General features: G+C 37.9%; 1 protein-coding gene across 6 annotated transcripts in view; it reads right to left on the bottom strand.

The window, feature by feature from the left end:
- Positions 1–18789, bottom strand: part of TMTC2 (transmembrane O-mannosyltransferase targeting cadherins 2) — a 663780-nt gene that overhangs the window by 382724 nt on the left and 262267 nt on the right. For all 6 annotated transcript variants that reach the window (XR_014017153.1, XR_014017154.1, XM_081250397.1 and 3 more), the window contains 3 exons: positions 12386–12471; positions 11743–11927; positions 10583–10661 (listed from right to left, as the gene is read on the bottom strand). Coding sequence is in view for 4 of the 6 variants with exons in the window: in XM_081250397.1 (XP_081106523.1) it covers positions 10583–10661; positions 11743–11927; positions 12386–12471 (350 nt within the window). In the remaining 2 variants the exon portion in view is untranslated. The remainder of the gene's footprint in view (positions 1–10582; positions 10662–11742; positions 11928–12385; positions 12472–18789) is intronic.

Below are 18789 nucleotides of genomic sequence, written 5' to 3' on the forward strand. Positions count from 1 at the left end.
ACTTGTAATCTGGAACAAAACTTTGCATGTTCTATTTTAATGTTTTATTCAATTTGAATATGACAATAGCTTCACCCAGTGTAAATAAAATCACAACTAAGTAACAGTTCATGGGGGAGTTAAATAAGATTTTCAAGTAGGAAACAACTTTTCCCTACCTATTAGGAAAAGCCGATATAAATACACAGAGCAAAGTATGTACAATTAGTAATATATTTAATTTTTAACTTCATTTGTATTACTGACCTATTCTAAATATGTGCAACAATTTATCATTTTCTTGACACTGATTTTCAAGATTGTATCCTTCATACAAGATTTTCTTCTTCCTCATGATTATGTCCATTTCATCTCAATGTCATCAAAATTGGCATCTTTTAAGAATGTCAGAATTTGAAATTTAGTTAATTTTCCAAGTATAACATAGCATCACTTTAATTTTCTGAGAACAATCCAACCCATATTTATTACTGAGTAAAAGATTCACTCCGTGGATAGTGCCCAATAAGAGAGTAAAATATACACTTCTTTTTTCTCATTTATTTCTATTGAAGCCTCAGAAAACATATTTTTCAAGCAGAACATATTGAAATTATTTGGGAATCAGAGAATAAGGATATAATTAGGTATTAATTTGAATACACTCATTTCCTTATAACTCAATTTAAAAATAAAGTTTTTAAGTCTCAGTTTTTTCCTTTACCACTAAACTGGCAAAAGTATGAATTAATGTAACAGGTGGGCTCGTGTGGTTTTAATAGCAGTGAAATATAATCAACTGTCTCATATCGTATTTCCAGGAAAGCAAGCAACATCTAGACCTAAGCATGATCCTTAGGCAATCCCAGCACTGGCATGAAAATGTTCAAACTCCCCATAGGGACCATATATCTTCTGGTCCTGGGTTTAATTGAAACTTTAAACAAAATATATTACCTATTTAATGCAGCTGAACTGGAGGCTGGCCTTTGTAGTGTATAGACTAATGCCTAGCAAATTAATGTCTGTAACCATAGTACATAATGTAGAATTTATATCAAGTGTGAATGGTAAAAAGAAAAAAAAAAAACCACTACAGTTTTATAATGAGAAATGAACTTTTAGGAGCAAATTGTGTACATACATTTCATATATTTATTCTTTTTGATATACAGCCCAAAGCTCATATTTCCTTATCTTATTGGCTCCATATCTTACAAAATGAATTTCTAAAATCTCCTGGCCCTGGTCTTATCCTTTCTCCTGGTCTTGTCCTTTCTGACAAACGAAAAATGAAAATGCAATGAAAAGATTTATCTTAAAAATTAGAAGTTAATATTCTTGTAGAGGTACACAGGTCAATGGCTAATCCAGTTATACAGTTGTATCATATTTGAAGGGTTGACTCACAGATTTTCAAGAGTGCCAATGGAAGCAATCAGAGGAAAATCACCAGAACTCAAAATAGGGGAAGCAGGTGGTATAAAAAGCTTAACACTACTGGAGTGTTAATGCTTCCACACTTGAAAGATGTGAAGTTCAAATCTCACACAGTTAAAAACCATTTCTTTCACAGTCAGCATGCTAAATGCCTTGAGCAATCCACTTAAGAACCACCAGTCATAGAAGAAAACATTAAGCATGTGAACCGTCCTATCAAAAATTTACTCTGAATATTTCTATTCTAAATATATTCGGGAACAAAGTGAGGTCAACACATACACACACACGCAAATGTGCACACTAGAAAAATCCAACAAAAAGAAATTATGCACTAAAAAACCAACCATACAGAGGCTGAGAGAAAAACAGACTTCTCTGACAGCCAACCTACTAAACTGAATTCAGCATACAGTATACATCCTTCGAGTAGAGTTAGGATAAATTTACAGGTGAGAATTTTTGTGTTTTGTTGTCAGGAGGTACATGTGACATCTTCTTTGTCAGTTCTTACCTAAATGAGAGTAAGGAATCTAAAGGTCTCTGGTAGCCATTTATGACAAAGCTTTTTCATTCCACAAGTTTCTTTCTCAAAAATACAAATTCTAACATTTGGACAAGCTCTTTACTCCAAAAATTGTTATAATAAATTCACTGTGTCTCCTATTTATTGGTTCTTTCACTGTTCTCTCTAACTAGCTCAATGAAATTGGGGAAATCTCTCACAATTGAAGAGCCGTTTTCACAAAACTGAAAATTAAGTCAAAAGATTCCTTCTTTTTTCTGAGAGAATGTGAGGAAAAAGCATCTTGTCAATTTTAAACTTATGTAAGTAAAAGACTTGTTAGCTGCAGGCTGATGGAGGAAAATATATTTTCTAACACTGAGCTAGGATTTCATAAGTAACAGGGATGTGTATAAAAAAAGATCTAGGAATTATCAGAAATAAGAGAATCGAAATGGTAAGATCAAAATAAAGGCAAATGAGGTAATAAATAGCAATGATCATTATCATGGAACTCCCCTGGAAGAATGTAACCTCTCCCTAAGATAAAAGCATGTTACCCATAGACACATATTTTTTAAAGAACAAGGATATATAAATATATATGCAAATTGTGACACTAGTGTCACATCAAAAAAAAAAAAAAAGCTTGAGATTTTTGTTCGTTTTGTTTGTTTTGGTTTGTTTGGTCCAGTCAACATAGTAGGCCTACATAGTTATAAACAAAATATTCTCGAGGCTAGAGTAATACAATTATCCATTTTATTTATAGGCATTTACTTATTTAGGAAAGATACTAAAGAGCACTAGACCAACTGTGAAATCACAAAGTTCTATGAGAGCAGAAACCATATGGACTATTTCCATTTCATCCTACCACCACTATACGCACCCCCCAACTCAGGACCTGTGACTTGAAGATTTTTTTTTTTTTGCACACAGAGGTTATTCTAAACATAGTGACTGCAGACTGCAACAACAAGGCTGTAACTCTAGACTCGTACTCCATGAATACATCGTGGCTTTTTTTTTTTTTTTTTTTTTTTGCGGTACGCAGGCCTCTCACTGCTGTGGCCTCTCTCATTGTGGAGCACAGGCTCCAGACGCGCAGGCTCAGCAGCCATGGCTCATGGGCCCAGCCGCTCGCGGCACATGGGATCCTCCCGGACCGGGGCACGAACCTGTGTCCCCTGCATTGGAAGGCAGACTCCCAACCACTGCGCCGCCAGGGAAGCCCCATTGTGGCTTTTTGTTCTCAAGATATATTACCAAGATGAAATGGCCTAAATTGCTTATATATTATAATTAAACCCAACAATCACTTTGCATTGAGAAAGCCAAGTAATTTTATATTAAATAGTAAATAGGCTTAAAATGACCTTTGGGATTGGAAGGGCTCAAACTGATAAAATTGAAAGCTACAGCCTTTCTTAGTTTCCCATAATCTCGTAGGATTATTCAAAAGCAATGCTTAAGTACACATAGTAAGGGAAATAAACAATTATAGCGAAAGAAGAGAAAAAATGAGGGTGGTTAAAAATTAACCTACATTAGGGCTTCCCTGGTGGCTCAGTGGTTGAGAGTCTGCCTGCCAATGCAGGGGACACGGGTTTGTGTCCCGGTCTGGGAAGATCCCACATGCCGCGGAGCAGCTGGGCCCGTGAGCCATGGCCACTGAGCCTGCGCGTCTGGAGCCTGTGATCCGCAAGGGGAGAGGCCACAACAGTGAGATGCCCGCGTACCGCAAAAAAAAAAAAAAAGACTAAAAAAAAAATTAACTTACATTAAAAGAATTTTAATATACCGCATTTCATGCATCTGTAATGAAACCACAATTCTGTAGGTGTTTCATTCTTTTAAGATGAGAAGGTTTTTAATATATATTTGGACAAGGAATGATATCTATATCCACATATCTATACATCTATATCTACATATAGATATATATGCTGGTTTTTAAATGGGTAAAGATAAGCTGTATTGACATAGTGAAGAATGTGCCAGTTTTGGCAATACAGAGGACTGCATACAAAAAGCATTTAAGGGCTCCCCTGGTGGCGCGGTGGTTGGGAGTCCGCCTGCCGATGCAGGGGACGCGGGTTCGTGCCCCGGTCTGGGAGGATCCCGCATGCCGCGGAGCGGCTGGGCCCGTGAGCCATGGCCGCTGAGCCTGCGCGTCCGGAGCCTGTGCTCCGCAACGGGAGAGGCCACGACGGAGAGAGGCCCGCGTACCGCAAAAAAAAAAAAAAAAAAAAAGCATTTAAATTTAAATCAGTAAACTACTGGTTCTAACACAAACTGTGTAATCCTAAACAGATCAACCTAACTCTTGGTAGGACCTTTTCTTCTCCTGTGTCTCCCACTTAGTAAAGTTCCTTTAGCATTTGTTGTAGAGCTGGTTTGGTGGTGCTGAATTCTCTTAGCTTTTGCTTGTCTGTAAAGCTTTTGATTTCTCCATCAAATCTGAATGAGATCCTTCCCAGGTAGAGTTATCTTGGTTGTAGGTTCTTCCCTTTCATCACTTTAAGTACATCATGTCACTCCCTTCTGGCTTGTAGAGTTTCTGCTGAGAAATCAGCTGTTAACCTTATGGGAGTTCCCTTGTATGTTATTTGTCGTTTTTCCCTTGCTGCTTTGAATAATTTTTCTTTGTCTTTAATTTTTGCCAATTTGATTACTATGTGTCTCAGTGTGTTTCTCCTTGGCTTTATACTGTATGCGACCCTCTGCACTTCCTGGGCTTGGGTGGCTATTTCCTTTCCCATGTTAGGGAAGTTTTCGACTATAATCTCTTCAAATATTTTCTCAGGTCCTTTCTCTCTCTCTTCTCCTTCTGGGACCTCTATGATGTGAATGTTGTTGCGTTTAATGTTGTCCCAGAGGTCTCTTAGGCTGTCTTCATTTCTTTTCATTCTTTTTTCTTTATTCTGTTCCACAGCAGTGAATTCCACCATTCTGTCTTCCAGGTCCCTTATCCGTTCTTCTGCCTCAGTTATTCTGCTATTGATTCCTTCTAGTGTAGTTTTCATTTCAGTTATTGTATTGTTCATCTCTGTTTGTTTGTTCTTTAATTCTCCTAGGTCTTTGTTAAACATTTCTTGCATCTTCTCGATCTTTGCCTCCATTGTTTTTCCGAGGTCCTGGATCATCTTCGTTATCATTATTCTGAATTCTTTTTCTGGAAGGTTGCCTATCTCTGCTTCATTTAGTTGTTTTTCTGGGGTTTTATCTTGTTCCTTCTTCTGGTACATAGTCCTCTGCCTTTTCATCTTGTCTGTCTTTCTATGAATGTGGTTTTTGTTCCACAGGCTGCAGGACTGTAGTCCTTGCTTCTGCTGTCTGCCCTCTGGTGGATGAGGCTGTCTAAGAGGCTTGTGCAGGTTTCCTGATGGGAGGGACTGGTGGTGGGTAGAGCTGGGTGTTGCTCTGGTGGGCAGAGCTCAGTAAGACTTTAATCTACTTGACTGTTGATGGGTGGGGCTGGGTTCCCTCCCTGTTGGTTGTTTGGCCTGAGGCGACCCAACACTGGAGCCTACCTGGGCTCGTTTTTTTTGTTTTTTTGTTTTTTGCAGTATGGGGGCCTCTCACTGTTGTGGTCTCTCCCGTTGCGGAGCACAGGCTCCAGACACGCAGGCACAGCGGCCATGGCTCACGGGCCCAGCCGCTCCGCGGCATGTGGCATCTTCCCGGACCAGGGCACGAACTTGTGTCCCCTGCATCGGCAGGCAGACTCTCAACCACTGCGCCACCAGGGAAGCCCAGTACCTGGGCTCTTTGGTGGGGCTAATGGCAGACTCTGTGAGGGCTCACGCCAAGGAGTACTTCCCAGAACTTCTGCTGCCAGTGTCCTTGTCCCCACGGTGAGCCACAACCACACCCTGCCTCCACAAGAGACCCTCCAACACTAGCAGGTAGGTCTGGTTCAGTCTCCTATGAGGTCACTGCTCCTTCCCCTGGGTCCCGATGCACACACTACTTTGTGTGTGCCCACCAAGAGTGGAGTCTCTGTTTCCCCCAGTCCTGTCAAAGTCCTGCAGTCAAATCCCACTAGCCTTCAAAGTCTGATTCTCTAGGAATTCCTCTTCCCGTTGCCGCACCCCCAGGTTGGGAAGCCTGACGTGGGGCTCAGAACCTTCACTCCAGTGGGTGGACTTCTGTGGTATAAGTGTTCTCCAGTCTGTGAGTCACCCACCCAGCAGTTATGGGATTTGATTTTGCTGTGATTGTGCCCCTCCCACTGTCTCATTGTGGCTTCTCCTTTGTCTTTGGAGGTGGGGTATCTTTTTTGGTGAGTTCCAATGTCTTCCTGTCGATGACTGTCCAGCAGCTAGTTGTGATTCTGGTGTTCTCGCAAGAGGGAGTGAGAGCATGTCCTTCTACTCCGCCATCTTGGTTCAGGCTCAGATCAACCTAACGCTTTGAGTGTTAATTTCTAGCTTGTAAAATAAAAGATTATGTTAGGAGGATTTTAAAGATATGAATCTTGCATCTCTAACATTCTATGATTCCAGAAATCACTTACAATTTGAGAAGAGAAGAGGAGAAACTGAGATTCAATAAAGGCCTACAATAGGTGTCAAAATAAAGAATAATTTTGACTAAGTCTAGGGGAAAAATATGTCATGACAGGAAAAGGAGAAGAAACTCTAACCTAAATATGACGATTTCAATTTAAAGGGAATACTCTATTAATGGAATTAAATTAATTGGGCATTAACTAAGCATGCTGTTTCACTTTTGGTTAATGCAGTTAATGATAAAAGATGGATTTTGACTGTGGTTGTTGAGAGATAAGGGGAAATGGACTTCGAGAGAAAATGCAGCAATTCTAGACAGGACAGAACTAAACAGAATCCCCGTTGGTGACTCCAAGGCCATCAGTACGTCAAAACTGTATCTATAGAGAAATCAGGTTTATATTGGTAAATACAAAAAGAGCTGCCAGAGAGAACACAAGGAGTGACTTCTGGAGTTTAAAGCCCACAGAAAGGATAATGATTACAACGGAAGGTAAATGGTATGAAACACTTACTAGGTTGGGCATTTGGTCTGATATGCTTTACCTTCATTATCTCAGTCAATCCTCAAACTGACACTACCATTACAAGCACCTTATGGATGGGGAAACTGAGGCTTCAGTTAAGTAATTTGCCCAACGTCACTCAGTTGTTAAGTGTCAGAGCCATAATGTGAACCTGGGCTATCTGACTTCACACTATACTGATTCTCCACTGAATCCAACCCATTCTCTCAAGAGGAAACTGAGGTCCACAACTGGCTAGGAGCAATTTTAACAGTTATTGTGTGATTTGGCCTCTTTACATTTCATGTATTTTCATACCTTACTAATTTTAACTACCACCTAGGTGAAACTTTAATTTTTGTTTATAAAAATGATATATAGTGTCTTTTAAAATATGATTTGTACATGCTCGTAAATTCACTTAATTTTGGATGGGACGATACTCCTCAATTATTGTTACTCAATCACCTTGATCCTATGAAATCAAAGAGAATAATGAGAATGTATTTTTTTTTTTTTTTTGCGGTACACAGGCCTCTCACTGTTGTGGCCTCTCCTGTTGCGGAGCACAGGCTCCAGACGCGCAGGCCCAGTGGCCATGGCTCACGGGCCCAGCCGCTCCACGGCATGTGGGATCCTCCCGGACCGGGGTACGAACCTGTGTCCCCTGCATCGGCAGGCGGACTCTCAACCACTGCGCCACCAGGGAAGCCCGAGAATGTATTTTTAAATAGATTTTTAAGTTTACTTATGAATTATCACAATAAAAACTAAGTCTTATGATAAAATATAGAAAAATATAAGTTGGGAAGCAAGTAATACTCGATAATCAAACTTGTTATTTTCTATTAATACACAAATGCAAAAAAGGCTCATTCGATGTTCAGGGTAAGTCAACTACTGGCATGCAGCATACAGTGATATGTTTTTCATAAAATGTTCAAGGTAAGGGAAAATGCAAAGGGCTGGAGTGCTGGGGTTTTTTTAAGCAGCTGCAATGAATTCAGTCATTAAAATAATAATAACATTCAAATATAATTGTATTTTTTCATACATATTCCTTTATGTCTCCTAACCTCCAAATAAAAGAAAATAAATAATGTTTGCATATATACATGCAAGTGCTTGGGGGTAGTGGTCTTGAAGGGGTAAATGAATGAGCCGTGAGACAAATGAATACTTGCAGGCTAAATCTAGCCAGACGTTATAATCCATCACTGATCCCTAAAGGGCACCAATAATATGCAAATGTGAGAATTAGAAAACACATTCAAGGCTGTTGATAAACTTGATAGGATAATCAGCACATGTTGACAGACTAATGAAAATGATGAACTGATAGGGCAGCTTATCTCCTGGGCCATTTTTTTTTTCTTGTCAAATGGAGGCTAATCAAAATGTATTAGGAGTTAAAGCCAACACTCAGAGGATTTCACCCATTTGATTAGGAGGTGAACTCATTCTCGGAGAAAATCATAGTTTCGTGAACAACTGAAACTACAAAACCTAGTCAGCTGACAGACCGTCACATAAAATTAAACAGAAGGCAGCCACTATAATTATGGCAGAAATCTGGAATTATAAATTATATTGGGATTCTCCCCTTGCAAATTGTTAGAGGGCTTTGCAGAGTCTGGGCAAAGCGGCTCCCTCCTTCTATAATGGAAAATAAGACAAAGGACTAAGCAATCACCCCAGGGATACACTTATCTTTTGCTGCCTGTGTGTGCTCAGCATCTGTGTAAACACATGAGACACAGATCTCAAGGTGCCAGCTGAATTTTCAATCAAATGTATTTACTTAAAATAATTGAATGAATTTTCTCAAATCATTAACTATAGTGAATACCACACTTCCTATTAACAATAAAGATGCCATATGCTGTCTGCTGTCATGGATCTGAGTCCTTTCCTAATTTAAAGAAAGATATCTTCTCTGATAATTGAGGAAAATTGGGAAAAAGTCCTTCCCAAGCATTAGCGTTAAAAATCAAACTATAAACTAAAACCACTGTGCCTCCTCAGACAAAACTAGAGAACACAGTTCTTTCAATATTCATTTTGAAATGAATAACCATCCAGCACTAACACAGAAAGTTAATTCAACTGATAAATCTACATACTCCAGGTACACACTTTATGGACATGTACATTTCACCTGAGAGGATAGATTGATGGTAAAATGTTAGATAGTAAAAGGTGCGGTTTTAATTCACAAGAGGGTAAAGACAAAAGTACATTTAAGGAAGTTAGATTTTACCTTTCAGTAATTATACCAAAGAGAAAAAAGAAACAGCAACTAAAACTATTCCAGTGTCCTCTTTAACACGAGCATTAAATCACCCTACTGCTGTCCAGGCTAAATGTCAGGATTCCCAGAGACAGGGAATGAATATAAACCTCTCCCAAATCTTTTTTTTTTTTTTTTTTTCTATTTACTGACCTGTGCCTTGTTCTAGCTCTAAACTATTTCTGAATTTTCTGTTATTTAAAAAAATGTAGAAGTGAGTGTCCTTGCCAGGCATATATTTTCTAGTTTGGGAGGACTTGGGATTTTATATGCGTACTCAAAGCCATACAGCTACTATCAAATGTCTCAAATCACAGAATATAAAAGCATAAAATAATCCTAGAGATCACGTAGTCACATTTAGTTTATATGCACGAGGAAGGCCTAGAAATACTAAGCAAATTAACCAAGTTTAATGAAAAAAGAAAATCTGAGTTTGCGATTTGTTGTTCGGAGAAAAAGAAATATTTGATTTGAGGACAAAAGTAACCCCTTATCTGGAAACAGCAGAGTTAATCAATCAGCAGAACATCTTAAACTTTAGGGATTCTTTTCAAGAATCATATACCAAATAGGCAATTTAAAGGTGTGTCCACCATCAAATTAGCTGTGGTAACCAATTCCTATAAGGCTGCCATGGATCAATTGCAGGTAATAGGCAGATTATTTTATTAGGAATTCTAGTTCTTGACCTCTTGTACCTAGAAAAATCAATGGCCTAGTGTACATACTTTCTGATTAATAAGAAAATTAAGCTAATTATTCAATGTAGAAAAAGGAATAATTGTAGTAGGATATTTACACTCTTCACAGTATTGTTTTTACTCTAAAATAATACCCTGAAAAAAACCTCTTGAGATCCAAGCCTTTATCAGTGAAAACCATACAAGTTGGCTCAGTTGCTCACATTTTTTTATAAGCATCAAAACCATGAATCTCTACATCATAGCAATGTTTATTTTTGAGGAGGACATTATGATTAAGAAAATAACATGATCAAAAATTATCACAAATTTGATAAATTCATGAAAATCTACATGTACTTTATTCATCATTTTCAATCTCTAGGGTCTAGCTAACACTCAATACCCACTTCAGTTTTTGAGCTCCTTTTGAACAACTCTGGGATCCAGCCAATTCTTGAAAATCACTATGTTAACACATTTATTTCTCTTAGAATAAGTATGCTTTGTGAAAATTTGAATGTGACACTCAATTGTGAACAGGGTTTTTGTTAGTGAGGATTAACAATATGATTTATTAGAATTCCATTTAACAGAATTACAGGTTTCAATTTGTCCACAGGCCCCTGAAATACCAATTAAAATATTACTATTTTACTTACCCATCATGTTGTACAAGCTCTGTGGGGCAAACTGCCTTGGCATTTTCTGAATTGCTTCCTTGTATACACTAAGTGCATCCTAATTTAAGAAACAGAAAAAGAGCTAAAGTACAGGGCTATTCACTGAAAATAAAACAACAACACCCTTCCCAAATTAAAATCTTCCATTGTTCTTTCTAAATGGTATTTAGAGGAAAATAATTAAGCCGTCCTTTGATATCATACTGCCTCCATTTCATGAATAAAAATATTCAACCCAGTCCGTGAAGAAGGTCATATAAAAATCAGTTTAACAAGGAGTCAAATGTTACCATTGTTCTCTCAATATAAATTTTTCAGTTCCCATAGATTATGCAATAAAATAACCAGAAGTCACCCACAGTCATCTAAAATCTGTAGGTACTTCAAGTCAGGCGATCAAGTAGGATCTAAATAAAATATCAACTAACGAATCTTCTAGCTACTGAGACCTACTGAGATCATTAAATGCAATTATTTTTAAAATTCTATTTTCACCCTCACGTTGCAGTCTTAATACGTCGTGTAAGAGTATGTGTGGGTGTCATTTGAGGAGGGAGGAGCCATACTGAATGGGAGAGAAGAAACCCATGCAGGCAGGCTTCGTGAGAGAGACAGGGAACACAGGACTGGGCCAACCTCCCAACTTCCCATCCAAGACCCTGTCTCCATCACCTTTCCCCTCTCCCCAACTCAAAATCACAATAAAATTAGTTTTCATTGGGTTATTCTTTTAAAAAGAATGAAAAGAAACGAGTAGGATTTATATCAATCATTTACTCAATACGCAGAGTACAAAAATGTATTTTTTAACATCAAAAAATGGATATAGATAAAAATAATAATGTGTCTTGAATTGTAAAATCAAAGAGATGGTGAGCAAATAAGCTTGAGCTGCAATGCATGTTATTTCCTTTTCCTGAGGAGTCATAATTACACTGAGAAATTCACAGTGAAGAAATCCATTAAAGTTTTGCTTAAGCAGAGTTTTTTTCCAAAAGAATTTCACCATAAAACTCTTTTAATAAAAACACTTATTAGCTTCTTAAATGATCAGTGTCCCTACAATGAGATCGTAGGTAGAAAACATTAAGACTAGATCAGAACAAGGGGGAGAAATAAGGCAGAGGTTTTGGCCTGACCTCATAGTGTCCCTGCTCATGATAGAGTTTCCCCAGGTTGTACAGACAGCTGGTGACCGAGCTCTTATGGGCATGAGGGTCCTTTAGGTTTTCGTCAGGGATCTCAGAACACTTCAGGAACGTGCGTCGAGCTTCTTCTGTCTTTCCTTGGTTCATTAGAATAATCCCGGTGTTTAAATATGCAGCTGAGGGGAGACAAGTGGAAATACAAATGTTGAGAAGATGATGTACACTATGGAAACAATAAAGTTATCTTTACTTCAGTTTTGTTTCTATGTATTATTTCTGATTTTAAAAGAAAACCAAGAAATAAATACCCAGGGAACAAACGTACAAAAGAACAACAATGTAGTAAGAAGTACAGGTATCACTGAAAAAATCTCTGCCTTCAAGGAGTCAGAATATTTTGAGCTTAATATCTAGAGGAATAAAAGTTATATTTATCTTAACATATTAACATGATAAACAGGCACCAAAATATTAAAATTGAGAGAGATGTAATTGTTAAAGTCTCATAATTTGATTGGCAAGTATTCAGAAATTGAGTTACCATGTTTTTTAATCTGTGAGGCTTTAAGTCACCATTTTCACGAAGGGAGGGAGGGAGGGAGGGATATTTTAAAAGGACTTGAATATTACTTACAAGCCAGCGTAGGCCTGCTCCCGATCGCCAATTTATAATAATGTAGTGCTTCTGCAAACCTGCTGTTCTCTTGTAGAAGTAACCCTCTGCATGAGCAAAATAGAAATTTGGAGACAAGACTGTATGACTATACATAAAATCAAATTTTCATTTTATATTTCCAACATAAAAATGGTTAATGGGGCCATAAAAATGATGAGGTACTATAAAAATAAATTCTAAATAGAAGGAAATGATTACTCAGGAGAGAAAATACTAGAGAGGGATCAGCTGCATTTACGTTGCATTAGAAAGTGTTAAGAAGTATTTTCAAAAAGCTCTTTACCCCCCACTGAAATTTCCCTTTTCCAGCAATCTTTTCTCTCCCACTAGAATTACAAACCACCTGGATTTCTCCTTGGAGCATGCACAGTTTTTCATCACTTCAGAAAGGAAACCTGTCTAAGGCCCTGATATACATATATACATTTAAACCTGAGACGCCTCTCCCACTGGCCATATTGTTTGGGAAATATTGGCCCATGACTGCTTGAAAGGCAAAAGGTAATCTGGATCAATAGTATAGAGTCAGAATCTTACCAGATTCCATCAAAGACTGAAGACCAACCACATTGGTATTTCCTTATTATTTGGATTTGGTCAAATAAGCTTAAATTTCAGAACACTGGGCGAATTTCAGTTCACTGTTGTGGGACATGCTTTTGTCTACAGACCCTCAGACTCTGGGCCTCCCTAGAGGCTCCTTTGGCAGTGCATGGCCACATGGATTATCCCAGCATTTCCAGGCCCTGCCCTCATGACAAGTGAGAATCAATTATAATCATGCCTGTGAAAATACAGTGTCAAGGAACTGGACTGAGTTCTGAAAGTTCTCACAGAGGGCTTTCTGGCCTATCCCTATTCTCATATAATCAGCAAGTGTCTTACAGACATTTGGCACCTCTCTTGGACCCGAGTACTACTGTCGTCAACCTCAAATTGCAGATTCCATTTGCCAGCTCCTGAGGCCTCCAAAAGGCGGTAAAATGGAGGTTTGCAAAATGAGAAGGCCACTGATAAAAACTTATCATTTTGTAGAGTATTTTAAAAGACTCAGCTTTTTACTTAATGGGCATGATTGAAAAATAATGAAGTAAATCACTCTGAAATTAAAGTTAGCTCACTGTCATTAGCATATATTAACCTCATTATTCCTATTATTTGTTAAAGGAGCCATTTGAATAAATGAAACTGTTCCAAACCACATTAACAGTTACATATACACAGAAATGCACATATCTGTAGAAAATTTAGAGCAACAATTTGATAATGAAATTGATATGCTTTGCTGTTAAGTGTACTTTTCAGTTGCTAGGAACAAGGAAAAACAAAGCTTCCTGCGGTATTCAAGAGTCTGTGAAAAAGTTCAGTTATCTTTAAAAGCAAGTAAAACTGATAAAGAGAAAGAACACTCACATACTTTCCAAAAGGGAAGAATATTCTTTATAAAAATAATTTTGACAAAATGCTTTCCAGTTAGCTAAGCTCATACACATTATCTCATTTCAGAAACATATCTACAACCTTAATTGTCTTTGTCACTTTCCTTTGAGGTTCAGATAAAGAGGTGTTTCTTCTTTGATACAAGGCCAATGTCATCAGAGGAGAAATCCATCTTAATCCGAGTCTTTCTACTTTCCTTAGGAACTAAAGTCCTTCCATGAGCCTCTTTTTATCCAGTATCTTCAATCTTTTTCCCCATTGCAATTTCCTTTCCCTTAAGACTACAAAAATGTTTGTGTGCCTCTTAGCATAGAGAGGAAGATAAAACCCTACCACCTTATCATTCCTGCATCCACCTCTTAACTACCTCTTACTGTCATTCTTCCCCTCAAAATCAGATTTCCTCTAAGAATAGTCTGTGGTGCACATGTCCAATGACTCAAATCCCATTTACCCCTAAATCCAGTTTAGGCTCTTTCCCAGAATTCTGCTGAAATGTCATAATCGAATTTCCACTCATTATCAAACTCCCAAAATAGTTTGCTTATATGAATCACCTACTCAACTGTAGCATCTGTGACTATTAAACCCATCTTCCTTCCTGAAACTCTTGTGTTTCCTCGGCTTCTGGAAAACCAGTCCTTATTCTCTATCCCTGAGACTATCCTTCCAAGAATGAAGAAAAGTGTATCTTTATTCATATATTCCTTTAAAAGAAGTTGGTATTTCCCAGGTCTTTGTCTTTTTCTCCTTTTCTTGGTAAGTACTGTCTCTGCATGACAACATGCATACATGCAGCTCATATGCTGACTGTTCTCAATTCTAAACTAGTGATCTCTCTCCTGACATCCAGATCTGTTGAAAATTCAACAGCTTACTCAACCTCATCAATCTAGGTGCTTATTAGCTGGAATTTCAAAACCAACACATCCCCAAATTGAAAGCAATATTTCCCACTCAAAAATAAAGAGATAAATGAAAGAGATAAAAGAAGAAAAAAAATCTTTCCTCAAAAATCTTTACTTTACATCAGTTGCTAAAATCAGAAACCTGGTTATCACTCATGACTTTAAAATCCCAGGTTTAAGAAGTCTCCAAAGCCTACCAATTCTTATTTTATTTTCTAAGGCTCTTTACTCTGGCCCCTCAAGGGTCACTTTTACAGATCTGGCAGAGCCCTTTTTACCTTTCCTGTCACCTAAATAACTGCAATCGCCCACTAATTAGTCTGCACATAATTACATTTCTAAAGGACAAATATGCTGTTAGGCTAGACAAAAAGAACATGAGGAGATGAATGCGTATCTTTGAAACTGTACCTAAAGCCCATAAAACTTGAAAATGATGTATTCAGCCTCATGGGCTCCCCAATACTGATGTATTACAGTCCTGTCATTTTCCACCTCATAAAATACAGCATGATAACCACACCTAGACAATCCTGTCCAGCCTGCCTCATTCTTTGGAAGAAACTAGTCACACAGAGGGATGGAGCAAGCCAAGTCTCCAGGATTATATATAAAGTGGCTCTTTGAATTAGAGAGCATCATCCTCTGTATCATCTGAATAAAGTTAGCAATGGAGTGAGTCCAAGTTAGACGGCTATTGTGACCAATTTCTCATGGCTAAGGATTTAATTGAGCATCAACTATGCTCTAGTATGCACACTGCAAATGTGAACGAGACAGATGCACTCTCCTGGGGATGCACGATCTATTGAGGGAGGCAAATAAGAAAATAAATGGTGTGGAAAATTACTATGATAGGGCACAGAGGAGCAACACCACTCTAGCTCAGGAATGGACAAAGGAAAGTTCACGGAGTCCAAGTGCCATTGGGCAGAGGCTTGAAGGTAAGCAGCAGTTAGCCAGCAGTAAAGAGTGTCATCATCAGCCCCATGTTACTACACAGGAAGAAAGCGAGGTCCACGGAGAATTTACCAACTAACCCTAGGTTTTATGGTTAATAAGAGGCAAAGTCAGGACTGGAACACAGTTTCTTTGATACTAAATCCCATGCTCTTTCTAAAAGAAAAAAAGAAGGGGAGAGAGAAGATAATTCAAGTCTAGATGCATATATACTAGGTTATGTTTCCTTTTGCTCTAAAATTCTTCAGATTTTGGATAATATGAATTTGAATTAATGCTCTGAAAAGGAATCCAAATGCCATTTTGACAGTTCAGGATGAATTTGGGTCAATTCTAGCACTGTAACAACGAGGCTTCTATTACTGCAGTTTTCCACATTTATAGAACCCATTCTTTATTTTACTGAAGACTGGATAGAAGGATAGAAACCCTTCACGTTGTAATAGTTGTGGTTGTAATAATAAGAGCAACAACAACAGCTAAACCCATTTGGCACTTACAGTGTTACATATATTAACTTAATTTACATATATTAACTTATTACTCATCAATAATCTTATGAGGTAGGTTATTATTACAAGTCTCATTTTACAGATGATGAAGCTGGGGCAAGTAAAAGTTCTGCAACATACCAGAGGACACACAACTAGCAAGAAGTGTGCCACAGTTCAAGCCCAGCAATCCGATTGTAAAGGAGGATCTGTATTTTAATAGACCATTCATACCAAAGGCTTTTCCACAGCTGTTTAAAATTGATGACACAGTTTGTTTACATGTTGATCATGTCAATAAAATCTTCTGGTTTCTGTGTATATTAGAAACAACAACACATTTTTTTAAAAATAATATCAGCTGTTATTTTCTTTTTTTTTTTTTTTTTTTTAGATGTTGGGGGTAGGAGTTTATTATGTATGTATGTATTTATTTATTTATTTGCTGTGTTGGGTCTTCGTTTCTGTGCGAGGGCTTTCTCTAGTTGTGGCAAGCAGGGGTCACTCTTCATCGCGGTGCGTGGGCCTCTCACTATGGCGGCCTCTCTTGTTGCGGAGCACAGGCTCCAGACGCGCAGGCTCAGTAGTTGTGGCTCACGGGCCTAGTTGCTCTGTGGCATGTGGGATCCTCCCAGACCAGGGCTCGAACCCGTGTCCCCTGCATTAGCAGGCAGATTCTCAACCACTGCGCCACGAGGGAAGCCAACAACAACACATTTTAATATACCATCAAGCTAGAATCTAATAAGAAATAGTTTTTATCCATATTATGTGAAGTTGCTTTACAATTAAGGAAACGGGCCCATGCTATACATCAATGGGAATTCAAAGTGTCTTTGGGGGGAGAAATTGAAAAAACTGTTATTGATTTCTAAATAATAAATGGTTGGGTCACTTTTATGTATCTGTGTGTAGGTGGATATATTATAGTGTATTTTAATAGATTTAAATCTTTTACTTCTCATATTTCTCTCCCAGTGATTTATCTTTCAGAACCACAGTCACTGAAATTAAGCAGCCAGTGAAGAATACAAATTGGAGAAACAGAAAGAATAAATACTTGTTATAGTCAAAGGAAGAAAACACATCTGGATACAAAAAGTACTATTCATTGTAACACTTAAATTCCAGAAGACCACTTTACTTCAAGAAAAAAACAACAAAATGCCCTCCCTTAAATTCTTTCAGCTTTTTTTTTTTAACCTGATTTTGACCATTTTCTAGGAATTACCATTAAGTGTGTAGAATTTCTTTTTCTTGTAAAAGTTTTGCCCATCTTTACCCCAATCTCCCCTAACAACCCTTTCTCTAAAATACCATTAAAAAAAAAATCACAATACTCCTGATACTTGATAAATGAAAACCAGTCAAACCCATGGTAACAGTGGACTGGACAGAGTTCAATGCAAACATTACGTGTAAACAGGCAGACCAATCCCCAGCTGATTCTAAATATTGACAGAGACAGAAGGGGAGCATTTTTTAGTACAATGTTTCTCAACCAGGGGTGACTTTGTCTCCCAGGGGACACTGGGCAATGTTTGGAGACGTTTATGGTTGTCACAACTGGGTGGATGCTATTGGCATCTAGTGGGTAGAGGCCAGGTATGCCATTAAATATGTAAACATGTTAGAAGACACAAGACAGCCCCCCAAAGCAAAGATTTATCTGGCACACAAGACAGCCCCCCAAAGCAAAGATGTATCTGGCCCCCAATGTCAATAGTGCTGAGGTTGAGAAACCACATTTAGCATTTCATACATACTAACTGCAACACCTCTGTTCAGAACATAAGGTCCTCATGTCCTTGCCAACCACATACATGAACTATGTAAAGAATATAGAATGTAAAAAAGCAAACTACAGGGAATAAATTATTTTTTTCAATAAAAATCTAATCTATCATCATTTCTACTTTTTATTTAAAAAGGCAAAAAAAATAAATTTTCTAGATTATTTTAAAAAGCATGCCCTCCCCCAATGCTGTCAGTACATACAAACAAAATGTCAGTGGCTCTTTGTAGGAGGTTGCCCTCAATACAGAACTGTCAAAACATACAAATCTTCAAGTAAAGCTACCTTTTGCCTCAAGTTCAAACAAAGGTCTTTAAAAATCGTTGAAATCCGACATGTTTGAAAATTGGTATTAATAAAGCACATCAGCAGAAGTATACTTTTCAAGAATATGTATGGCAGTAAACAGAAGAAAAGTATAGTTTTCAAGAATATGAATTGCAGTAAACTAAGCGGACATTTACTCAGAACATGGGTGAAACAGGATGCGGTTTACAGAGCCATGAGCTGTTAAGACTAGGGAAATACTAAAGGATAGTAGCTGTGTTTCTTTTTTCAATTTCATTAAAGCATAATTTGTGGCACTCCTACACCATGTTAAACATTGAGAATAAGATTACCAAACAATAGGTAAATATTTTTTGAATGAACTATCTCATGAAGACAGACAATCAAGCACTCACAATACAGTGTAAATGAAGCCTAAAGTGTTCTGGGAACCCACAAAAGGGATACTTTTCCACGATGACAGGTCAGGTGAGGTTTGTA

This window comes from Mesoplodon bidens (genome assembly GCF_964165515.1).
Source record: "Mesoplodon bidens genome assembly, chromosome: 11".
NCBI lineage: Eukaryota > Metazoa > Chordata > Mammalia > Artiodactyla > Ziphiidae > Mesoplodon > Mesoplodon bidens.